The following is a 26,261-nucleotide window of genomic DNA, read 5'->3' as shown; positions in this document are numbered from 1 at the left end:
AAATTTTTGCTGCAAATTGACAGGTATTATACCTGACTTGAAAATGCTGGATGCAGGCGCTGACCAACAAAAGTAGCCAGTTGTTTAACATGGTCCATCCTTCTGTTTAATGAGCTGATCATCCCCTACCCTTTATCATGCAGGTGAAAATCCTTTGGGAAATGAACAGGTTTTTTCAGTCAGTAAAGTTGTAAATAGAGCATTTATTAAAATTTTTTTCATCTAATTCATTTCTTTAAAAATCAGTATTCCAACAATCACTAAATCAATCTGCACAGTGATTTTATTCAAACGGCAAGTCAAATACACTGTAAATAACCTGACTGGCATATTACAGCTCAATCCAAATAAATCCATGAAGAATTATATCAGGATGTCCAACTCATTTAAGACAGAAAATAAAACAGTTATATTTCTGTGCACTTGACTCTTCAAATTCTGCACCAAAGATCAATTTAAATACTTTGTCATGTAAAATGCAAGTTATGTGGTAGGTAAATAAATAGATTTTTACATCTATATGGTGTCTAACCGCATGAAGATCTCTCAAAGCACAAATCACACAAGATTATGCAAAGTACAACTGTGAAGATGTACCAGCCCACCTCCATGACATAAGGCTGTTATATTTTTTTAAGGCATTAGTTGAGGGATGAATTCTGACCAGGGCTTGGAAATATCTCCTCTTCAAAATGTGTCAGAGGGGTCATTAATGTCCACCTGGTCTACCAGAATGGGCAGCTCAGCCCTCAGCTCTCCAACTCACTGGAAGGGTGAATATACATGAAAGACCAGCACACTGAATATTCTATGTCTTGGCTCTGCGCCTGTGCCACTATAATGTGGTACTGCCAGAGAGAATGGCAACAAATATCTCTTCAGACCTTGGAGTCAGAGCTCAGCAGCAACACTTTCCAGCAATCTTGTATTAGGATCTCACACAGAATTAGAGTGTGGAAAATGCTGGTCCAGCACAGAAGGTCTAAACAATTTGCGGCACAAGATGAGGCTAAATACAAGTTGGATAATCTGTTCCCATACTTGCACTACTACGGCCATCAGAACTGTAAAAAGTACGGACTTGAAACAACAACCCAATGATACCTCAGAAAATGCTTTGAGTAAAGCATTACTAAACTTTTGGACTGGTGCACAAGATACTCATTGAGGCCGGTGAAATGAAACATTGGAAAGGAATTACCTCTTGAGCTTTTTTGGCTTCAATGATCATGTAGACACTGTATGCAAGTACGGTACCATAAGGAAGCCTAATTAATAGAAGTAGGAAGTGAGTTTTTGGCAAATTAGTTAATTTCTTGAGTGACTATGAATACTGTGAGAATGGATAATCATTTTATCTATTGGGAGCTGGAAATCCTGGAAAATGATAGATACTAGTCTTGTCCAGCTGAGTTTCACTGCTTGATAGTATCAGTATGACTCATTTAATATATTGAAAAGTCTTTGCTGGGATGAATAATGCATTAATTAGCAATCAACTGTCAGTTTACATTAAATAGAACAGTGTACCTTATTTTGCTATTGCCTTCCAATATTATATGACAATAGGCAACCCAGCTGATTTGGAACTAAATGATTGATGCTCCACCTGAGCTATTGGGTTAGCAAAAATTTCTAAATGTCACAAAAACTATCTCTGGTTTGCCTACCTGAGGATATTGTGTTAGGAAGACAATGATTGTATAAAAGAAGTCAGTCAATCATTCGAATTCAGTATTGTACAAGGCACTTTAATGATCAATGGAAAACCAAAGAGTGGCCTCAATCTCTGTAGGCCAGCTCCAGACATCCTGTTTCCTTAATGTCAGGGTTGTGAAAAACGCTGCTTCACTCAAACTGATTCTCCTCCAATTTCTTCGGACATTTGGTGCATGCAGCAGCTGAACACCCTTCTCCCCAGTTGCTGCATCTTTTAGTTTGTTTCCCCATTGGGGCATTTAAGTGCAAGATTTCTGAAGAACCACATGAGACTGAAGAGACTCTGTGTACTTAATGCAGTGAGACAGCTACAGTCTCCTCCAAACAGCTAAATAAACCTAAACGGATATCAGAATTACACCTTCTGAGATGTATGGAATCCTGTAAACATAATGACTTTGGTGTTCCAGGAACTGCAAAGTTCATCATCTTTTGAAATTGACTGCAGCCTCCATGATTTTTACCTACGAGTCTGAAGCAGAGCCTCTCTTCTCCAAGTATCGTCAAAAATAAGGTCCGACCCAACGACTGATGTGAGGATCGACTAAGAGGTTAATAAAGCCTGAAGCTGTAAGTGACTGACATTTCTGCAATTCACAGCGATGTGCAGAATGACTGAGGCTCATTCATGAGGGCTGTACGTGGCTGGGTTAAGTTAGCAAGGCCAAAATCTAGCACTTACAGCACATTGTTGAACCAATTGGGAAGATTATAGGATAAGGAGAAGGAACAAGATCTTACCTCTGCTAAGGACCATACTGAATTTTGTGCACCTAATTTATTCAACCTTTTCAGACCCTCATCTGCCTAATCTTATTAGACAATACAAAGCTAAATAAAGGGCTGGATTTGACTGCAGGCTTTTGGACCCTGATAGCAGGTCCATGTGGAGTCTGAACCCAACATGCGAGTGCAAAACCCAGTGGTGCAATCTTCCTGGATGTGCCCTCAGAGATGTAGAAACACAAATCAAGAGGTCCAGAGGTAATCTTGTATATCAGAACAGAAGGGAAGCTCTTCTGCAAGTAGCGGTTTGGGCTGAGAGAGTAGCCTTGCCTGCTCACGGCCCTGTCGCTGGAGCATGAGGTCCCCTGCTCCAACAGCAGCCCATAGCTCCACTGAGCTCATCATCATTTGTCAGATACTTTAGAGACTTTTAAATGACTCTTCGCTAGGCGCATGGATGATAGTATAATGTAGGGTATGCAGGGTAGTTTGATCTTAGTAGGATAATAGGTCGGCACAACATTGCGGGCCGAAGGGCCTGTACTGTGCTGTACTGTTCTATGTTCTATCTCAGCATGCATTCCAGATCTAACCACTCACTGTGTAAGAATGTTTTTTTTTCTTCATATTGCCTTCGGTTCTTTAACCAATCATTCCAATTTGATGTCCTCTGGATCTTGATTCTTCTGCTAACAGAAACAGTTTCTCCCTATCTACTCTCTGTCCAGATGCCATATGATTTGGGACACCTCTATCAAAGTACCCCTCAACCTTCCAGGCGAACAGTCCCACCTCCTCCAAATGAAGTCCTTCACCTTTGTAACAATTCTTGTAAATCTCTTCTTAATCCTCTCCAACACCTTCACATCCTTCCTAAAGCATGGTGGCTGTTAATTGAGGCTGAAGCAGTTTTTAAATAAAAGTTTCACCACAACTTTCTTATTTTTGAGCTGTATGGATAATCTCTGAAGAGAAGGCACTTGTTGGAGGAGAGGTGAGCATTACTGAGTTGAAGCACAGCATGGCTATGGAGAACATACCAGCCACTTGTGTTTGTGTAGTAGTCTAGGACACGAGTCAGCTACATGAGGGAACTGTCTTATCAAAGCTTTCTCCCCATTTTCGAGGCCCCACATGCTTCCAAGGCTGTCTCCACAACATCATGAAAATCAGGCTGATAGTATGCCCGTCTGCTCCCACCATCGCATTCATTTTTGCTTCAAAAATGGCAACCAAACCCTTTCATTTTTGAAGGGTTCGAAAGAGAGGACAGAAGTACATTTGTGAGGTGTTACCCCAATGAATTGCAATATTGTTGTTAGAGAAAAAAACCCAAAAGAACTGCAGATGCTCGAAATCTGAAACAAAAACAGAAACTCCTGGAAAATCTCAGCAGGTCTGGCAGCATCTGTGGAAAGAAATCAGGGTAAACGTTTCGGGTCACGTGACCCATCCTCAGAACAAGGAACGTTAACTCTAATTTCTCTCCACAAATGCTGCCAGACCTGCTGAGATTTTCTAGCAATTTCTGTTTGTGTTAAATTAGAGCTCTAACAAATAACTTCCTCTGTGGGCTTCTGACATATAAACAAGAGTGGGGCATTTGGAAATGTTCCTAGGCTGACACTCCTATAGTCAGTTGTGGTTCTGCCTGAGCAAAACTTTCATTTACTTGAAGAGTTTTAGAAATTTCTTTGTTTTAGTAAAACCGAATGCTTTAAAGCAAACAGGATAACAGCAGAGGAATGGAGGGTACCTCTTTCGCACAAGGCTGGCAGATGTCCCAGTTTGCTGCTTCATTGAGGGAAAGTGTCAAAATAATGGCCCTCCTCACAAAAAGGAGCAAATACAGAGAGAGATAAGGGGCATCATTCTGTTCTTCCAGCCTCGAACCTCAGCCCAGTTCCTTATGTTATCTTCAATGAACAAGATAGATCTAATGCTGCAGAACAGACCCTTCTAACAGATTATCTCTGCTTTTAAATTGCTCTAAGGGATCATTTTTAAAGATACGTTGAATGTCTGAAACCAAGAACCTCTGGCCATTACTGAGCTAACATGCTCTTCCATGAACTGCACAGGATGGAACTAATGCAAATGGAGGGTTTTACAGCCTTTAGAAAAAATATTCATTCATGGAATGTGGGAGTCGCTGGCTGAGACAGCAATTATTGCCCATCACTGATAATCCCTAATAAACTGACTTGTACTCTTTCCAATATTAATGACAGCACACACTTTTGGTGTTGGTAAATACAAAGAAAATAAATTGAAAAGACCGTTTTTAAAGGAAAGTGGAGTGCCTGCTGCTATCTCACACATAATGGATGGGAACACATTTCAGTAAATGCTCTCAGCCGCCCTGCTCAGTACAAGGTAAATTTGACATCCACTAAAGCTGCTGGAAAAGCACACAATGTCATTCGGACTTTATGGCCTAATACTTGTCTTTTTCTGCAGGAGACTTTCTTCCATTAGTAGCCCTGCTGAGCTCTCGTCCTTGGCTTGCATCTCCCTTTCTGGAAGGCAGATTTCTGCATCTGCTGCTGTTGTCTGCTGCTGCAAAGAAAATTACAACACAACTAAGTGATATTCCTGCAGAAAGGAGTTAAAGACACTGATATCCTTCACCCTCCACTTAACAATGCAGTCTTTGAGCTGTATTCTGGAGGAGCAGGAATGTTATAGTCATCCTGTATGTACCACTCAGTGTACTAGAGAGTCTGGAAACACCCTTTAAGATGTGCATAACTGTATAGCAATATGATCAAAGAGTGTCATACTCATTAAATTGTTAATTGTAAAGTTATGGGGGAGAGGTTAACATTCAATTAATTAATAAATCTGGAATTAAATGCTATTAAATGCTGGAATTAAATTTAATATGATCACAAAATGGCTGCACCTGTGTTAAAAATCCATGTGGTTCACTCAAACTCTTCACAAGAGGAAATCTGCCATTGATTCCTCGCGGGGCCAACAAGCAAATTCAGAGCCCTCATAAAGTGGTTGACTCTTAGCTGCCCTCTTGTAATTATCTCTTTGCCTCAATTAATCGGATCATAGGTTCAGCTATTCAGCTGTTGACATTTTAGTCACATTGTCCGACACTTTTGATCACCTGCAGAGACTTGTTTTTCAGCCCATTGACTCTTCCCTCACAACATTTGTACGATGTTTTGATCTCTCTGCCTATAAATTCGGTGCCTGTGTGCTTCTCTTCACTTCCGCTGATGACAGAGCAGCGCTCCAAAAGCTTGTGATTTCAAATAAACCTATTGGACTATAACCTGGTGTTGTGTGACTTCTGACCTTGCCTTCTGAAGTGGTGTAACAAGCCTACCCACAGTTGCTGCAGAATAAAACACTGTGGATATTGCTACGCCATCCAGCAGTGCAGCAATTCAAGAAGCAGCTCACCTTCTCAAGGGCAAAAGGGATGCATATTAAATGCTGGCCTTGCTGAGACACTCTCACGCCAGGAATGGCAAATATCAGGTTATGTACAGGACAATCTTTTGATCTTTTCATGAGTCCTTGTCTCTCAGAGCTACAGGCTTGTTGTGACGATTTAAAAGAAAAATTATTCATTCACAGGATCAGGGGCGTCACTGGCCAGGCCAGCATTTGTTGCCCATCCCTAATTCTCCAGAGGGCACTTCAAAGTCAACCACATTTGCTGTGGGTCTGGACTCACATGTAGGCCAGGCCAGGTAAGGATAGCAGTTTCCTTCCCTAAAGGATAATTAGTGAACCACATGGGTTTTTGCAAACAATCAGCTCAATCCTAAATCCAGAATTTTATCAAATTCAAATTCCATCATCTGCCACGGAAGGATTTGAACCTTGTCCCCAGAACATTACCTGGGTCTCTGGATCAACAATCCAGTGATAATACAACTAGGCCATCACCTCCCCTGGCTTTAAGAGGTGTATTTTTTTTAAATGAAGAAGGCTTGAGACAGAGGTTTGAAGCAGTCTACTCAAAGCCAATACAGTGAACAATTTGAGAGGCCTTGGGTTTTTTTCCAAAAATTGGAACAATAGAAGCAGCCTTTTTGGGTGGGGTCAAGTACCTACAGAACCAGGATTTTTAGTTTTAGCTTTCCACAGTTGCTGATGTCTTGGAGCTGGATGTGGAAGCTGTTATTCCTGTCTTTGTTACAGCTAAAAGGTGAGGCTTTCTCTCTGCTGCAGAACTGCATGTGAGACAATCTATTTTACTGAGTTTGCCCTTGCCAACGGTGTGTTTATGGGATGTTACTGTATTGGAACAGCTAATTAGAAGCAGTTAAAATATATATTATTTTGTTAAGCATTTTGATAGAGTTACAGTAAAGCCAATTCTTTTCTTTTATTTTGTATTTTAACAATAGTATAAAAATAAAGTGTGTTTTGCTGGAAGTCAAGTAGTTTGACCAATAGAATTGCATCTGGAATGTAACATCTTACACTTACCTTTAAAGTAAGAAAAAGTTAGGGTCTAGGCCATCTTCTTAATATATTTTGAAAGGGTTTGGTCTGGTCCATAACATATTGGGGTCTCTTGTTGGGATCAAAATCTCTAATGCCAGGTTGGGTTTAGGATTACTGGACTCAAAGGTATTGAGTGACAAGCGTTGATATTTTTTATTCCGGGTGTTAAATTCAGTTCATTTAAACAGGGTATGCCTTGTACAGCAATGGTTCTTTCAGTCGCTAAGAGTTGGGGGTGGGTGACCTTTGTTTTCACATCCCATGGGACCATCCCTCTATGTCCAATGAAATGGCCCAGGAGCACGACTTGGGCTTTTGTGAACTCACTCTTAGCCAGGTTTATCACCAAGCCCGCCTACTGAAGACAACTGAACAGTTCCAATAGATGCTCCAAATATTCTTTCCATGTGAGACTAAAAATGACTAGATTGTCAATATTCACCACATAATTGGGTAATCCCAAAGTGACTTTATTGGTTAATCTTTGAAATGTGTCTGGCACATTTTTCACACCAATGGCATGACATTAAACTGGTACAGTCCATTCAGCACCGCAAAAGCCGAAATTGCCTTCGCTCTTTCGGATAAAGGTATCCTCTGACTGAGTCCAACTTAGAAATATAAGTTGCTTGTCCCACCTTCTCACTACCGTCTTCCAAATGTGGATTTGGATATGAATCAGATTTTGTAAATGCATTGGCTTGGCAAGAGTCCATACATAATCGTTGAGTACCATCTAGTTTTGGTACCATTACTAGGGGTGAGCTCCAATCATTGCAACTCACTTCAATTATATTGCCTTTGTGCATGCGTTCAATCTCTGTTTGAACCTGTGCTGACTTCAGAGGGTTAAATTGATAAGGATGTTCCTTAATTGGAACAGCATTTCCTATATCTACATCATGCATATTAGATTAGCACTTCCCAGTTTATTCCCACATATCTCCCATGAGATTGTAGTTACTCTTTCACATCATTTCGATTTTCTTCCGGAAGGTAACTCAATAATTCCTCACTGTCCACCTTAATTTGAGGAATGTCCAATTCAGAATCACCTGAACTTCGTTCTTCACTCTGTGTCACAACCAGTAACATATTTTCCTGTTGCTTTCCTTCCCTATCAAAATATCTTTTGAGCATATTCACATGACACGCTCTGTGAGATTTCTTTCTATCTGGCGTTCTTATCAAATAATTCACCTCACTCAATCTCGTTTCGATCTGTTAAGGCCCACTAAACCTTGTCGTTAAAAGTTCATCTACCACTGGGAAGAACGCTGACACTTTACCTCTGCTAGCAAAATTACAAATTTTTGATCTCTACTCTACTTTTTATTTCATCACAAGTTGTGGTACTTTCAAATGCTGTCTAGCCAACTCACTTGCTCTATTTAATCTTTCCGTAAAATTTGACAAGAGTGGTCTCTGGACTTGTAGCTCGTAACTGAGTAGCTCTTCTACAATCCTTTTAGCCGTGATACTGTGTAATGGAATGGAAATCTGGTGGACACATCATTATGGTCTTTAAGACTCTTATAAAATGTTCCTCGTATGCGAGATATTAAGGGTGCTGGTTTTATCACTCACTGCCTGAGGTTTTCCAATTACCTGAGACATATGACATGGCCAGCAAAAGTCAACCACATTGTCACACAGTCCAGGCCAATAAAAATGTTCAATTTTGGCTTGAGTTTTCCTTACTCCCAAATGACCTCCTATTGGTAATTCATTTGTTACCCACGACACCCTCTTTCTATAACCCACCAGTGATGCTACTTAATGAACTTCTGCTCATTTTTCATCCTCCTGGATATGTGATGGTCTCCATTTCCTCATCAAGACTTCATTTGTAAACTAATAACATTCTGGGATACACTCAGATTCTTCTATGATTGCTTTTTGATACAACTGCTTCAGTTTTTCCTCTTTGTTGTAATTCAGCGAATTTCTCTAAAACAAAAATATCCATTTTGTCCTCAACCTGTACTTGTTCTTTTTTTTCTCAACCATTTGATCAAACATAGTCTCTGATAACTGAACTCAACTTCTTTATCTTTATTCTTTGATTTCTCCTCCTGTTTCCACCTGTGGCTTTGTGACCTTGTAACCACACAGTCAGGAAAAACCCCTGGATATGTTACCTGTAACACCTTAGTTGCCTGATTTTCTACTGGCTTTTCAACCACAGCAGGCATCACATCCATCTGTGATTCAGCTATATCATTCCTCAGGATAAACTGTAGTTCCGGAACCAAGAATTTCTCTATTATTCCTACCACCACTTCACCACTTTTCACCAGACTCTCTAACCTCACCTTACATAATGGAACACTGCTCTTCTCATCATAAATTCCACATATTACCACCTTTTTTGGCAATGCTCCTTCCAAATTACATATCTCCTCACCTCTCACCATTAAAAGACTGGTTTGTTCCCTGTAGTGATTGGATCAGGTGGATTTCATTGAACACAAGATCCTTGGTTGGTGTTAACCTGAGCCAGTGTGGAAGCCCTGGCTGACCAATATAAACAGCGGATTTAGAATCTCCTCAGTTCAAGGGATGGTCTCTGAGCCGGCTGGCCACAGCCAGTGTACTGTGCACTAGTAAATAAAGGGTGATTTGGTGATGGGACAGCAGCCTCTGTGCAGTTATTTCACTTCTTTATCTCTTAAAATCTTAATTTCTTTACCTAGTCCTCTTGGCATATACAAGTAAACCTTACCCTCGCAACTAAATTCTTTAACGAAATCTGGCACTTTTTTTCTCAACCTACCCCTGACCAGCTTGTACATTCTGTTGCAGCCTTTTAGCTTTCACTGTGCTTTCCTTAATCACCTTCAGCAAAAGTCACTTTCCCTCTTCCACTTTCTCTAAACCACCAACACTAACTACATGTGGTCTACTTTATTGCAGTGAAAACACCTGAGCTTTTAAACTTCTCTTTTCCCCCTCATGGGTTTCCTTTTTACCCTGTGGTCAACTATCTTTACTATCTTCAAGGAGATCTTCGTTTCCCTTACCACCTGAGGATTTCCCTTTTCCAATTTCTGTCCCTCACAGATTGAAATTGATGTCAGAAGTCAAACTTTGATTTATGAACCAACTCAATCATCTGCCAGTTCCACTGCTAATCTTGCAGTCTTAACTCTCTTCACTATTTCAGGAAGTGAATTTTTGAACTCCTCCAAAATAATCATCTCTCTCTAAGAGCATCATGTGTTTGATCTATTTTGAATGCTCGTAACCACCTATCGAAATGACTTTGTTTGATCCTTTCAAACTCAACGTACGTTTGACCAGGGACCCTCCTTAGATTCCTGAAACGTTGCCTGTAGGAGTCTAGCACTAGGTCACACACACCTAAGATGGCTTTTTTTTTTTAGCTTATCTAGATATCTCCTCTGATAATGATACAAATACCTCACTAGCTCTACCTACCAACTTTGTTTGGATCACTGGCCATTTCATTTGTTTAGTCACTTTCTCAAATTAAATGAAAAAGGCTTCTACATCCATCTCATTAAACCTAGGCAATGCTTGGACATACTTAAACCAATCCCCCTCCAGGCCTTTGGCTATGATGGGATTGCTCTCCATGACTGTCCTGATCACTGCTCCTACCTTTCACCTCTACCTCTGCCATTTTAAGTTGACTCTGAATTTTCAGTTCCAACCTCTGAAGTTCAAAAACTCTCTTTCTCCTTTTCTCTCTCTCTTTCTTCTTCTAGGGCCATCCTTTCTTTTTGTTTTTATTCTGCTAGGGCTGTTCTCTCTTTCTGCTTTGAATTGTAACTCAAACATTTCATTTCCTTTTCATGTTCAAGCTGCTTCATTTGCAATTGAATTTTAGCCATTACCAAAGATTACGATCGTATTTCCAGCAATCATAAATGTCGAACTATTGCAGTAATTATCTCCCCTTTTTGCACGGACAAAGGCAACCCTATTCCAGCTCGTCTGACAATTCCAAAACCTTTGCCTTGCTCATTTTCTGTAAAATTCCCAAAGTGACTTCTTCCACCCCCCAGTGAGTAAGAACTGGAGTTCTAAAGAAGAGTCACTGGGCCTAAAACATTCACTCTAGATTTCTCTCCACAGACCTGCTGAGACTTTCCAGGATTTTCTGTTTTTGTTTCAGGTTTCCAGTGTCCACAGTCATTTCATTTTTTTTGTCTGGACTTGAGAGTGAGAGCAGTTTCCAGATGGAGAGTCGCGGTGGTAGAGGGAGGGCTGGCCAGCTATTTGGAAAGTCAATGAGAGAAAGCTGGAAGGGCAGTGAAAGGCTTGGAAACTGACTGGGAGGATCAGAAAGCAGTATGGACAAGGAGAGAAAGGATTGGCCAGAGCCCAAGAGAGTGTGTGAGAGAGAGCGAGAGAGACAGACAGACAGAAAGAGGGTAAGGCTCAGACAGAGGGAGGTTCAGTAAATGGGAAAAGGCTGCTGTAAAAAGATGTCATTTGGGTAGCATGATCCAAGGATTTACCCGACCCAGAACAACTTTAAAGCAAAACTCCCCACCGGGCATCACCGGATTATTAGTCATGTACTGTAACTATTGTCCCACTGTAACCACAACACATGGCTATTAAAGTATAACAATTTAAAAGCAGTTGGTAAAATAAACATGGAGTACAGTGTTGATAAGTGTGAGATCATCCATTTTGGTAGGAATAACAGCAAAATGGACTATGTTTTAAATGGTAAAAAATTGCAGCACGCTGCTGTGCAGAGGGACTTGGGTGTCCTTGTGCATGAATCGTTGAAGGTGAGATTGCAGGTGCAGCAGGTGATTAAAAAGGCAAATGGAATTTTGTCTGCCATTGCTAGAGGGATGGAGTTTAAAAACAGGGAGGCTATGCTGCAGCTGTATAGGGTCCTGGTAAGGCCACAGCTGGAGTACTGTGTGCAGTTTTGGTCTCCTTACTTGAGAAAAAGATATACTAGCACTGGAGGGGGTCCAGAGGAGATTCACTCGGTTGATTCCAGAGTTGAGAGGGTTGGATTATGAGGAGAGACTGATTAGACTGGGATTATACTCATTGGAATTCAGAAGAATGAGGGGAGATCTTATAGAAACATATAAGATTATGAAGGGAATAGATAAGGTGGAGGCAGGGAGGTTGTTTCCGCTAGCAGGTGAAACTAGGACTAGAGGGCATCGCCTCAAAATAAAGGGAAGCAGATGTAGGACAGAGGTCAGGAGGAACTTCTTCACCCAAAGGGTTGTGAATCTGTGGAATTCCCTGCCCGGTGAAGCGGTTGAAGCTACCTCACTGAATGTGTTTAAGGCAAGGCTAGACAAATTTTTGAACAGTAAAGAAATTAAGGGTTATGGTGTGCGGGTGGGTAAGTGGAGCTGAGTCTCAAAAAGATCAGCCATGATCTTATTAAATGGCGGGGCAGGCTCGAGGGGCCAGATGGCCTACTCCTGCTCCTGGTTCTTATGTTCTTATGTAAACTCTTTCATCAAAAATATTTCAGTGTGTAAGATAACTTTATATGTTACAAATATTTAACATTGTGTAATAACACGTACAATGCAATTGGCACAATAACTAGAATTTGGGAGAATTTAGGAGATTTGTGCTTACAACAGTGACATTTCGTATACAAATACTCAGATAATGGTTGCTGTTTTATACGTTACAGGTTCTCATGGTAATGGACATACCCTAAAGAACTGATCTGTAATTGTGACCTAAATCAAGTTTCTTGCACATAAAATATACGCAAAGAGAATAAAACCAGTTTGTCACTGCTTTTCCATAATGCTGGAGAAGGAAACTACTTTTCTTGGTCCTATAAAAATCCACTTTTCATCTACCCACTGATGAGTTGGTGCTTTTATCTCATTTATCAGTGCCTGTGTACATCTATTCAGTATCTCAATTCACACACATCTTTGGATAGGTTACAAGTAGCAGGAGAGTTGAATTCTCACTGAAGAATTGCAGACCAGAGAGTATACAGACTGAACCAACTTTTATTATCCCATACACACACAGTGGAACATCAGGAAAGGGAATAAGCCATTCAGCCCCTCGAGCCTGCTCTGCTTTTCTATCATGGCTGCTTTGCCCTGTGGCTCCGTTACATACCTTTTCTCCAAATCCCTTGATACCCCTTGTCTTAAAACCTCTCCTCACATCTCTGTACAGAAATCAAAATTACACTGGAAGCAATATCTCACAAAAGCTGTCCCTGCTCTAGGGACACAAAAAGTGTTGGAATTTTACAGCCACATAGGAAGAAACTGGCAGGACTCAAAACAGCTTCACATAGTGCATGTCACCAGGGATCCAAGAACACAGGAGGGAGTAGGTGAGTAGAATAACTGGTGGACAATAAGTACTGCAAGGCTACAATAGTAAGAGTTTTTGACGAACTAATGGTTTTCTTTTGGTAACTTCCTCAATTCTTTTAGAAGTGGAGATGCAAAGCGTTTTTGTTTTGCTGTCAGAGGGTTGTTAGCCTACGGAATTCTCTTGCATAGACAGCAGTTGAGGCGGGTCATTGAATATAGCCAAGGCTGAGTTAGATAGATTCTTGACTGACAGGAGGGTTGAAAGTAGAGTCAAGGCCACAACCACATCAGCCATGATCTTATCGAATGTCATAGGAGGTCCAGGAGGACCAATGGCCCATTCCTGTTCCAAATTCCTGTGTTGTAGCACAGGGCAGTAGATTTCAGTAGGTCCTACATCCAGCCTAGTTTGGTTCTGAGTTGGCTGGTCTCTACTGTGGTGGACATTGCAATTGCATTCAAAGGAGTTAGAGGAGGTATATATTTTATGCTTTCTCTTGGCAAGTTTGGAGCTATAGAGGTAATCTATTTAGGTGGGATGGTAGTAAGTCAGGAGCCACCTATTTCCTGCCTCTACAGGTAGACCCATGGATCACCTTCCCACCCACTGCCAGTTGAGGCACTTAAGGGGAAAATAATTCACAATGAAGGGCCTCACACCAGCTCTGGTATTAACCCAGCAATAGGCTAGCCTATCAGTCATGGGTTACAACATGCAAACCTGCACAGGTTGCCTGTGGCCTGCTGTCTGGGGTCCCTTGGGATATAGATTTATAGATATAGTGGGAAATAGATTTGGTAAAATGAGAGGGTTCCACTGATGCCAGGCCCCCTGTCCATGTAGCCCATTCCCCACAATCCCCAAAGATGTGAAACGCCCCTTGCCATCTCTCAATGATCCAATGAGCGATATCCTGGCACAATGACCACCTCCCAGATGGTGCTGTTGTGTGAAAGAGTTACTCTGCAGTCCCACCTGACAAAGTGGAAAAAAGATTACTGATTATTTTTCTTTCCAAAAGTTATCCAGTGAATTTTTTTTTTTTGAAGGGGTATATGTAGGTGTTGCACAAAGACAGTATTCACAGAATCATACAAAACAATCACACCTGTGAAAAAATTCTTTCATTTTTTTCCATGCTATGCTCCCCTCTTCAATTGCATTTCGAATTGCTTTTTGGAAGTTCCAACTGAATCTGCCATGTAGTATATTCCAGATCATAACTCACCACACTGAAAATCTCTCTGTTTTTCCAATGGTCTTAAATTGGTGACCAGAGAACACCTATCTTATTGTCTGCAGGGTATGGACTCAGCTATTAAGCCTGCCATTACTCACTGACATGTCTCTGTTTTAACAAAGAGCATCTAGGAACTTAACCGGATAGCCAAGTAAACAATGTGGCTGTAGGAGCAGGTCAGAATCTGGGAATTCTGCAGTGCAAACTCACCTCCTGGCTGTCCAGCATCTACCAGGTACAAGCTAGAAGTGTGATGGAATACTCTCTACCTGACTGGCTGATTGCAGCTCCAACAACACTCTCAAGAAGCTGGGCGCCATCCACAATAAAGCAGCCTGCTTGAGTGACACCCTATCTATCACCTTAAAGAGTGCCTCTGCCCCTCACACATGGTGGCAAGAGTGTTCACCACTGTGCAACCTGCCAAGGCTCCTTCAACAGCACCCTCCAAACCCGCAACTACTGCCACATGGAAGTGAAGGACAGTAGACAAAGGGCCCTCACCATCTGCAAGCTCGCTTTCAAGCCCCACACAGTCCTGAATTGGAACTGTATCATCATTCTTTCACTGTTGCTCCCTCAAAATCCTGGAGTTCCATTCCTAACAGCTCTGCCCGTGTATCTGCACCACATAGACTCTAACCGTTTAAGAAGAAAACAGAGCACCTCGAAGTGGAGGATGAAACTAGAAAGACAGAGACAGTCTTCACAGTCTTTTTCTGTCAGGAGCTGTAATTTACTGTCTTCCAAATTTAGGAAGAGACAGGCTCCATTGTTGAGAAGGCAAGCAATCTTACTAACTGGTTTTATTCAGAAATGTTGTCAGTTTGCTTGGGGATTTGGATTTGGAAAACAATATTAGTTACTCTCCCCTCTTATCAGAGACTGTTACACAGCATTGTGACTTGAGTGGTCAAAGAAACAATGAGACATGTGACAGCATCATGGGTCAAACATTGAGGTATCATGAATAAGTTTGATTATTTCCTGCTTAGCACTGAAAGCTTTGAATTGAATTCTTCTGCAGATAATCTGCCTAGAAAATTTTAAACTATTCAGATTCTCCTACAAACAAAGGCACTGTGATTGTCTTGTACTTAGTAGCACTGTAGAAGGTAGGCTGATTATCGTACATTGGTACTTCAATTCCCTGGCACTGCATGGATCGGGTCATCTACTTAATAGGCAAAGGTTTATAGAAGGGAAGTGAAACAAGTAGCTACCATAACTACAGCAAGCAGATTTATTAGAGATGGCTATATTATGGGAGAAAATTGAGGATCTACGTCTCAGTGAGTCACCGTTACTTACTTGTCAATCTTGGTTTGATGGTAGTACTCTCTGAATTAGGAGGGCATAGGTTCAAACCGCAGATATTTTGCTACATTAACAGAAATGCCTTCATTTCGTCGAGCAGTTAAAGCCCAGTCCTGCCAGTTCTCTCTGAAGAACATAAAGGTTCCATTCAAAACACGGACCTCTCATGGGAATACTGTCCTCCATAGACCCTTTTTCACCCGCCCCACTTCAGTGGCTTGTTTGTACAGGTTTGCTCTCCATACAGCTGAGCTACTTTCTGTGTTTAACACCTTTCACTAACACCTCTTCTTCATATATAGCTCACGTCCATTCTCAATGGCACTCCCTTTGTCATTTGCTCTGGCCACCCTCACCATCTATTCCACTTGACTCTTCTGTTCCACAGCAACAGCATAAAAACTACCACTTTCCAGCCTCTTCCCGTTCCAATAAAGAGCCATACTAGACTCTTAACTCTCTTCCTCTCTCACTTTCTGTTTTTATTTCAGATCACTAGCATCCATAGTATTTTGCTTCTTTTCGGGAATTCAGTGCTAATTTCTCTATCTTTACAGCTGAGCTGCTTCATCCCTAAAATCATCCTCATGAATCATTTCTGAGCAGTTTCCAATGCCTTTATATCCGTCCAAAGAGCAACACCCAGAACTAGATGTGTATTACATCAAGCTCAGGTCAAACTGTTGTCTTATATGTCTTCAACATAACCTCTTTGTTCATGTATTCTTGCCTCTTCAAATAAGGGCAGCAGATACGTGGGCACACCACCAACTGCAAGTACCCTTCCAACTACTCACCATCCTGACTTGGAAACAAAGTGCCATTCCTTTACGGTCACTGGATCAAAATCTTGGAATTCCCTCCCGAACAGCATCGTGGGCGAGCCTACATCAAACAGACTGCAGCAGGTCAAAAAGGTAGCTCACCACCACCTTCCCAAGGGTAATTATGGATGGGTATTAAATTCTGGCTCAACCAGCAAAGTCCACATCCCCTGAACAAATAATTTAGTAAAAGAAGTCAAGGATACAGTATAGAGATAACAAGGTGTAGAGCTGGATGAACACAGCAGGCCAAGCAGCATCAGAGGAGCAGGAAGGCTGACGTTTCGGGCCTAAACCCTTCTTCAGAAATGGGGGAGGGGAAGGGGGTTCTGAAATAAATAGGGAGAGAGGGGGAGGCGGATAGAAGATGGATAGAGGAGAAGATAGGTGGAGAGGAAACAAACAGGTCGAAGAGGCCGGGGATGGAGCCAGTAAAGGTGAGTGTAGGTGGGGAGGTAGGGAGGAGATAGGTCAGTCCAGGGAGGACGGACAGGTCAAGGGGGCGGGATGAGGTTAGTAGGTAGGAGATGGGGGTGGGGCTCGGGGTGGGAGGAGGGGATAGGTGGGAGGAAGGACAGGTTAGGGAGGTGGGGACGAGCTGGGCTGGTTTTGGGATGCGGTAGGGCTTGTGAAGCTTGTGAAGTCCACATTGATACCATTGGGCTGCAGGGTTCCCATGCGGAATATGAGTTGCTGTTCCTGCAACCTTCGGGTAGCATTGTTGTGGCACTGCAGGAGGCCCAGGATGGACATGTCGTCTGAGGAATGGGAGGTGGAGTTGAAATGGTTCGCGACAGGGAGGTGCAGTTGTTTAGTGCGAACCGAGCGTGGGTGTTCTGCAAAGTGGTCCCCAAGCCTCTGCTTGGTTTCCCCGATGTAGAGGAGGCCACAACGGGAACAGCGGATACAATATACCACATTAGCAGATGTGCAGGTGAACATCTGCTTGATGTGGAAAGTCTTTTTGGGGCCTGGGATGGGGTGAGGGGGGAGGTGTAGGGGCAGGTGTAGCACTTCCTGCGTTGCAGGGAAAAGTGCCGGGTGTGGTGGGGCTGGAGGGGAGTGTGGAGCGGACAAGGGAGTCCCGGAGAGAGTGGTCCCTCCGGAAAGCAGATAAGGGGGGGGGGGGGAAAAATGTCTTTGGTGTGGGGTCGGATTGCAGATGGCAGAAACGTCGGAGGATGATGCGTTGGATCCGGAGGTTGGTGGGGTGGTACGTGAGGACGAGGGAGATTCTGTTTTGGTTGTTATTGCGGGGAGGGGGTGTGAGGGATGAGTTGTGAGAAATGCGGGAGGGCGTTCTCGACCACTGAGGGGGGGAAGTTGCGGTCCTTGAAAAACGAGGACATCTGAGATGTACGGGAGTGGAATGCCTCATCCTGGGAGCAGATGTGGCAGAGGCGAAGGAATTGGGAATAGGGGATGGCATTTTTGCAGGAAGGTGGGTGGGAGGAGGTGTATTCTAGGTAGCTGTGGGAGTCAGTGGGCTTGAAATGGATATCGGTTTCTGGGTGGTTGCCCGAGATGGAGACAGAGAGGTCCAGGAAGGAGAGAGAGGTATTGGAGATGGTCCAGGTGAACTTAAGGTTGGGGTGGAAGGTGTTGGTGAAGTGGATGAACTGTTTGCGCTCCTCGTGGGAGCACGAGGTGGCGCCGATACAGTCATCAATGTAGCGGAGGAAGAGGTGGGGTTTAGGGCCGGTGTAGGTACGGAAGAGGGATTGTTCCACGTAACCTACAAAGAGGCAGGCGTAGCTTGGGCCCATGCGGGTACCAATGGCCACCCCCTTTGTCTGTAGGAAGTGGGAGGAATTGAAAGAGAAGTTGTTGAGGGTGAGGATGAGTTCAGCTAAGCGGATGAGGGTGTCAGTGGAGGGGGACTGGTCGGGCCTGCGGGACAGGAAGAAGCGGAGGGCCTTTAGGCCATCTGCATGGGGAATGCAGGTGTATAGGGACTGGACATCCATGGTAAAGATGAGGTGTTGGGGACCGGGGAATTGGAAGTTCTGAAGGAGGTGGAGGGCGTGGGTGGTGTCACGGATGTAGGTAGGGAGTTCCTGGACCAAGGGGGAGAAAATGGAGTCGAGATAGGTGGAGATAAGTTTGGTGGGGCAGGAGCAGGCGGAGACAATGGGTCGACCAGGGTAGTCAGGTTTGTGGATTTTGGGAAGGAGATAGAAGCGGGCAGTGCGGGGTTGGGGAACAATGAGGTTGGAGGCTGTGGGTGGAAGGTCACCTGAGATGATGAGGTTGTGGATGGTTTGGGAGATGATGGTTTGGTGGTCGGGGGTGGGGTCATGATCAAGGGGGCGGTAGGAGGAGGTGTCGGAGAGTTGGCGCCTGGCCTCGGCGATGTAGAGGTCAGTGCGCCATACTACAACTGCGCCTCCCTTGTCCGCGGGTTTTATGGTGAGGTTTGGGTTGGAGCGGAGGGAGCGGAGGGCTGCACGTTCTGTGGGGGAGAGGTTGGAGTGGGTGAGAGGGTTGGAGAGGTTGAGGCAATTGATGTCTCGACGGCAGTTGGAGATGAAGAGATCAAGGGAGGGTAGGAGGCCTTGGTGTGTTGGAGGCGGGAGAAGGGGTCAGTCAAGGGAGGGTTAGGCTCATGGTTAAAGAAGTAAGCGTGGAGACGGAGGCAGCGGAAAAACTGCTCAATGTCCAAACGTGAGCGGTATTCGTTGATGTGTGGGTGGAGGGGGACAAAGGTGAGCCCTTTACTGAGGACTGACCATTCGTCGTCAGTAAGTGGGAGGTCTGGGGGGGTGGTGAAGACTCGACAGGGCTGGGTGCTACTGTCTCCTCTGGAGCTGCTGGCTGTAGAGGCGGTGGGCGGAGCAACGTTGGCGTCGGTGGTGGGCAGAGTTGCATTGGCGTTGGCAGTGGGTGGAGTTGCGTCGGTGTCAGTGGTGGGCAGAATTGCGTCGGTGTCAGTGGTGGGCAGAATTGCGTCGGCGGTGGGTGGAGCAGCGTCGGCGGTGGGTGGGGCGGGGTAGGCAGCGGCAGCACCAGTGTCGGCAGGTGCGTCCTCAGTGTCTGTGGTGTTGGCCTCGGAAATTGAGGCGGTGGCATCAGCAGCGGTGTCGATGGTGTTTGCTGTCCTGGAAGTGGTGTACTTGGCGGCGGAGGATGTGACGTCATCCGTGGCTGCTCCGACAGTGGCCACATGGCCAATGGCGGTGGGCACATTGTGGGGAAGGTCTTGGGTAGGGTTGGGGGTTTGGGAGGTGGAGTAGGCCCGTTTTGGGTGGTAGGCAGTAAGCTTACTGTACTTAACGGTTTTTAGTGTCCAATAAAGCTGAGTAGAATTGAGAGTTCAGGTTGTGGATCCTATGAAGAATAAAAAACAGGAGAGGTCCTTTGCAGGTCTGGGAGAGGGAGGCTCTGTGCTGGGGTAGGCTTGATTGTAGTGCCAGGAGATGCTGGCGCATTGCTGTGAGCGTGTGTGTTTCAGGAGTCGCAGGGAGAAACGCTTCTGAAGGATCTCAATGTTCTGAATGTAGACATTGTCACGGCTGGGGCCAAATTGGGAAGGCCTGAATGTGGACTGTAGACCATTGGGGATGATCTGGTTCCGTAGGCAGGTACTAAGAAAGGTTATGTGGCTGTAGTACCTGGTTTGCTTCAGGACGTGGTCGAGCAGTTTCAAGGCCAAAGAGATTACGAGAGAGTTGCAGTGGGAGAGAGATCCACTGAGGTTGTTTCAGAGGGAGGAGGGTAACTTCTTCAGGGTAGGCATCCTTAGAAGAAGCTTCACAGTGGGGTTAAAATTGTTTCAGAGATAGCAGGAACTGCAGATGCTGGAGAATCTGAGATAACAAGGTGTAGAGCTGAATGAACACAGCAGGCCAAGCAGCATCAGAGGAGCAGGAAGGCTGACGTTTCGGGCCTAGACCCTTCTTCAGAAATGGGGGAGGGGAAGGGGGTTCTGAAATAAATAGGGAGAGAGGGGGAGGCGGATAGAAGATGGAAGTATGCTTTGTTAACCACTCTCCCAACCTGTCCTGCACCTTCAAGGGCTTCTTCCCTTATACATTCAAGTCTTTTCTATTTGTTGCACTTTTTATACTGTCTCTCCATGTTTTTCCTACTAAAACTAATCACTTTACATTTCTCTGCATTAAACTCCATCTGCCACTCATCTACCCAATCTACCGACTTGTCTGCCATTTTGAAATTCTATCTCTTCACAGATTACAAGCTTCCAATTTTTGCATTGTCTGTAAACTTTGAAACTATGCCTTGTACACCAAGGTCTAGGTAATTTATATATCAGGAAAAGCAAGAATACCAATACTGACCCTTGGGAACTCCACTGCAAACCATTAGCCAGCCTGAAAAACATCCATTAACCACCACTCTAAGTTTCTTGTCAGTCAGCCAATTGTATCTGTATTGGCGTGTGAAAGTCCACATCTCTCCATAAAACAAAAACTAAAAGATTTCCTGTTGACCATGAAATTATTCACTGAAGAGTTAATAAAACCATAGAAATTTACAACACTGAAGGCAGTCATCAGGATTATCACATCCAACCTAAACTCCCTTTCAGCTCTTGATGCGCAGCCTTATACAGTCCATCGATTCAAATATCCAACTTGCCAGTTTGCTTTGAATCCCATGGATTTTTACTTTTCTGAACAAACTGCATGTGATACCTTGTCAAAAGACTTGATAAAAAACCCATGTAGACTACATGAAATGCACCATTTTCATTGAGCCTCCTTGTTAACATCTCAAAAAATTCAATCAGGTTACTGAAACATGACCTGCCCTAGACAAATCTATGCAAACTTTCCTCAATTAATTCATACCATATAAAAAGACTATTTAATGCAGTCCTGCAGAAATTTTTCCATCATTTGCCACCACTGAGGTTAGACTAAGTGGTTACAATTATTTGATCTACTCATTTATCCCTATTTAAACTACTGCAGGATGTTTGTGATATTCCAGAGAGGGCCGGAAGATTATTAGAGCTTCCAATATTGTCTCCTTTACTCCTATTAGTTTAGAATATATTTCATGCAGGCCTATCGACCAATTGATTTTCAAAAACACTAAAGCCTTTAACATTTGCTCTCATTTTGTTTATCCCATCCAATAGTTCATAATTCTTCTTAATTACAAAGTCTTCTGTCTCCCTCTTTTGAATGTTCCAAATACTCCAAGAGGCCCAGATTTTCACTCCTGAGGCAGATATAGCAAGAATCAAGAAATTTTGTGGCTCGTCACATTTGCCTCAGGAAGAAAACACAGCTGAACAGGAAGATCTTCAATCGGATGCGTTGTTTCATTAAAATAGAATGCCGTCAAGCCCTCACTCATCACATCCTCCAAGCACTCCGCATGCCCAACCATTCTTATATCTCTAATGGTCCCTCATACCTTCAATACCAACCCATTTCCCATCTACACACAATATGTCCCTCAAACACCATGCCAACTAAATGACAAATGCCACTCTTTGCACTTACATCCTCCATGCCAACTAACCCAATACCTACCATGTGCAGACTTCAGGACCCATGTTCAGTTGAAATAAAACTAAGTTCTAAATTTCTATCATAGCCTTCACTATCTTAAGACCATTCAAAATATTTAAATAGCCTCAAGTTCATAACTCCTTATAAAAACATCAACCCATCATTAAAGACATCTAAATTGTTCAGCCGTCAATGAAACTGTGAACTTAGGATCTCCCACTGAGATTGTGACAGGTTGTGGAAAGTAGCTAAATGTTAATAATGGCAAAATGATAACCCTTGAGGTAACGCAATTCTACAGTTATTGTAACAGCTAGCCCAGACTTTTCAGCCCTCACTGGAATTGGCACGTTGTTTATTTTTTGAAAGGGCCGGGGCTTTAAATGATTTCACAGCTTGAAACAGTTCTACAGATATTACCTGCCCATCAGGAGAACTACTTAGAACTACCCTAAAAATTCATAACTCCATAAATTCACAACTTCATAATTAAGACCCTTGCTGCAGCAAATGGGGATGGGTCTTTTGGATCTATGCACCACAAGCCATTTTTAAAGGAATGTGCCACAAAAATCTGGGCCTTTAAAGTTTTGTTGATCGTCCCAACTCTGTTCATTTTTGTTTAGTCCTACAAATGAACTCATTCCTCTCCAGTTTCAGTTCTGACACCCGAAACATTAACCTATCTTTTCTTTTTGTACATCCTCACAAGTCGCTATTTATTCTCAGCATTTTCCTCTTTTATTTTTGGTACTGACCTCAACTGAGCTGGCAAGGTGACTCAATGTTAGAAAGATTTTCTTTGAGTAAAATCCTTGCGTTAAAGGCTCCTGAGGTAAATTACACTGAAAGACACATCACTATAGAAGGAATGCAAATCCTGCCTTACCTGATATTTTTGAATCATCCTTGTTGAATCTCGCAGCTGCTGCTGCAGGGAAGTCACTATCTCTTTGTACTTGGAGTATCTTTCTTCTATCATCTCTCGGTGACGCTGGGAATCCTTCAAATAGAGAGCATTTTCATTAAAGTACAGAAATAACCTAGCCACAGTGGAAAGAAAATTCTGAGATATCATTTTAAGATTTATTTAACATGGTGCACATTAAGGTGAGGAAGCAGTTTTGAAATCAGGTAATTTTTGTACCTACAAAGTACTCTCAGTTTAGGTATGGTCAGAAGAAAAATATGGTAGCAACAAGCAAAAGTGCTGAAGCACAAAGCAGGTCTGTAAGAATGATAGAGAGAAAAGGCAGGCAAAAGTTTCGAGTAAAGTCTGTGTGGCGGAAACTCCTGAGAGATGCAATGCTGGCAGCTCTGCTGCTCTTCAGAGTTCATGCCCCTAGAAACATAGGATTTAGGAGAAGTAGACCATTCAGTCCTTTGAGCCTGCTCCCCCATTCACTAAGATCCTGGCCAACTGATTGTGGTCTCAACCCCATCTTCAATCTATCTAACTCAGCTTTGAATAAATTCAGTGATTGTTTTCTGAGGAAAAACATCCGAATAACAATAACCCTCAGAGGAAAAAAAATCTAATCTCAGTTTTAAAAAAGAAGACTTCTTATTCTTAAGCTATGTTCCTGGGTTCTAATCTTCCCCACAATTCTCCAAGTATTTACCCTATCGAGTCCCCTCAGGATTGGTTTTATGAAATCATATTTCATTCTTTCAATCTTGAATGGGTATAACCCCAATCCCTTCAACCTTTCTTGATAAGAAAAGTCCTACATTCCAGGAAAAGGTCTCCTTCTCAAACTGTTTCAAATGCAATTATATCCTTTTTCAAATAAGAAGCCAAGTCAGTACACAGTTCTCCAGATGTGGTCTCAACAATTCCCTGTATAGCTGCAATAAAACCTCCCTAATCTTGTATTGCATTCTCTCTGTAATAATGGCATCATTCTGTTTGTGTTCCTAATCGTGTGCTGTATCTGATCACGACTTGTTGTGATTCATGTACCAGGACACTCAAATCCCTCTGTGCAATAGGTTGTGTAGAGCTGGTAAATGGGCATCTCATTAGCATGTGGTAGGTAGATGCTTCTCTGATGGCCCCCCGTGATGCTGGGGTGGGGGTGGGCAGACGAGTAATTGGTCCAGTGATGACTCTGCCTTCAGCTGCTTTCTGGAAGTCGCTCTCTGCCTCTCCACCTCCCAATCCTCCTTTAATATTGAAACCAACTCCCTTGATCGAGTTATGGTTCAGCTCCCCAAAATCTCCTCCTTTGAATCAGCAGTATTATCCCTCTGTGAAGTGCCTTAAGGCATCATACTGTGAACAAAGGTTGGGCACGTGTGCTAACTGGGGCTTCAGCAGTGGATTATGTACTCACGTGTCTGGAGTAAATCTTGAACCCACCACCTTCTGACTCAGGTGACTCAGCTGTGCACTGAACCATGTTGAGGTTGTACAGGATATTGGTGTATCCTCTTCTGGAATACAGTGTCCAGTTCTGGTTGCCCAGTTATAGGAAGGATGTTATCAAGCTGGAGAGGGTTCAGAAGAGCTTTACCAGGATATTGTACAGAAGGTTTGAGTTATAAGGAAAGGCTGGATAGGCTGGGAATTTTTTCACTGGAGCGTAGGAGGTTGAGAGGTGACCCGATAGAGGTTTATAAAATAATGAGAGGTATCAATAGAGTTAATGGTAGTTGTTTTTTCCCCAAGATGGGGAATTTCAAGACTAGGGGGCACATTTTTAAGGTAAGAGGAGAGAGACTTAAAAAAGACATAATGGGCAATTTTTTTTACACAGAGGGTGGTTCGCTTGTGGAATGAACTTCCCGATGAAGTGGTGGATGCGGGTACAATCACAATGTTTAAAAGACATTTGGATGGATATATGAATAGAAAAGGCTTGGAGGGATATGGGCCAAGAACAGGGAGATGGGACTTGTTTAGTTTGGGATTATGGTCAGCATGGACTGGTTGGACCAAAGGGTCTGTTTCCGTGCTGTATGGCTCTATGGCTCTACAGGACTCAGGGTAAACCAGCTCCCCGCAACATCATCTTCAAGGCTCAATGAGGAAAGTTCAGGAACAGCAGATAAAGGGTCTCTCTTCTTTCATAGTGATGAGCATTTCCATACATTCAGCCAATTCTGGCTGGATCATTTTTATAGACTAAATACTAAGGCAGGAAACTGGCAGGTTAACACTTTGTTAAATTAATTTGGCATGTGTACAAACTCCTGAGTCAGCAATTTTCAGGATGCTGCCGAAGGGGATCCTTGTCAGCTTTAAATCACTATCCTTCTGAATGTTTTATCTTTGCACGGACTTACTTTTCCAAGATGTCTTTTAAATTAAGTACCATTTAACCTTGGTCTTCCCCTACTGAAGCCATGCAGAACTGTGCGCTGACCTAAAACTGAGTACATGCTATTTTCACACTCACATGCAATCAATACAGTATATCGTTTGTGAGATATTTTCAGAGCTATGATCAGCATAAAACTGATGTGGTTCAAGAAAAGTATTGAAAACAGAAACATATACATTCATAACAACAAGTTAATCTTGTAGAAGGTTGTAGAAAAACCTGCCCCATGCATCCTAGTTAATCTTCATGCCATTCAACATACTGCAATAGATCTCCTCCTTCTTCTCATTTCATATAACTTCTCTTGGACATTTTGTTCCATGCTTCTCCATCTTGCTTCGCTGCTTCTTTAATCTAATGAAGACGAAGATGAAGATCTATAGCCCCTTGCACCATCTCACATTCTCAGACACTTGCACTGACTATAACTACTACTACAACAAACAAATTTACTGGGAGACCAGTTACCAGTGCTTCTTGCACAAGATGGGGCACAAAATCAAGGCCTCTGCTTGCTTGTTTGTGTAGATGTAAGAAATCCTGTGGCATTACTTGAAGATCAGGGAACTCGTTTGAGAAACTTGGCCAACATTCAAACATCAACCAATGCAGAGATAGTAGGAACTGCAGATGCTGGAGAATCCGAGACAACAAGGTGCAGGGCTGGATGAACACAGCAGGCCAAGCAGCATCATAGGAGCAGAGAGGCTGACGTTTCGGGCCCAGACCCTTCATCAGAAAAGGGGGAGGGGAAGGGGGTTTTGAAATAAATAGGGAGAGAATGGGAGGCGGATAGAAGAGGGATAGAGGAGAGGATAGGTGGAGAGGAAACAAACAGGTC

The 26,261-nt window shown here is 43.2% G+C and overlaps 1 protein-coding gene across 4 annotated transcripts in view; it reads right to left on the bottom strand.

The window, feature by feature from the left end:
• Window positions 1-249: 249 nt before the first annotated feature.
• Window positions 250-26,261, bottom strand: part of LOC109935306 (centrosomal protein of 128 kDa) — a 336,088-nt gene continuing 310,076 nt past the window's right edge. For 3 of the 4 annotated variants that reach the window (XM_048600331.1, XM_048600332.1, XM_048600333.1), the window contains exons 21-22: window positions 22,984-23,097; window positions 250-5,004 (exon numbers count right to left, since the gene is read on the bottom strand). In XM_048600331.1, the coding sequence (XP_048456288.1) occupies window positions 4,876-5,004; window positions 22,984-23,097 (243 nt within the window). In that variant the 3' untranslated portion in view covers window positions 250-4,875. Of the gene's footprint in view, window positions 5,005-22,983; window positions 23,098-26,261 lie in introns of those variants that run through there. The other variant, XR_007262690.1, reaches the window with a different exon arrangement.

This window comes from Rhincodon typus, chromosome 8 (genome assembly GCF_021869965.1).
Source record: "Rhincodon typus isolate 14 chromosome 8, sRhiTyp1.1, whole genome shotgun sequence".
Lineage (NCBI taxonomy): Eukaryota > Metazoa > Chordata > Chondrichthyes > Orectolobiformes > Rhincodontidae > Rhincodon > Rhincodon typus.
The sequence above is the reverse complement of the archived record's forward strand: the minus strand, read 5'-3'. Positions and strand labels throughout refer to the sequence as shown.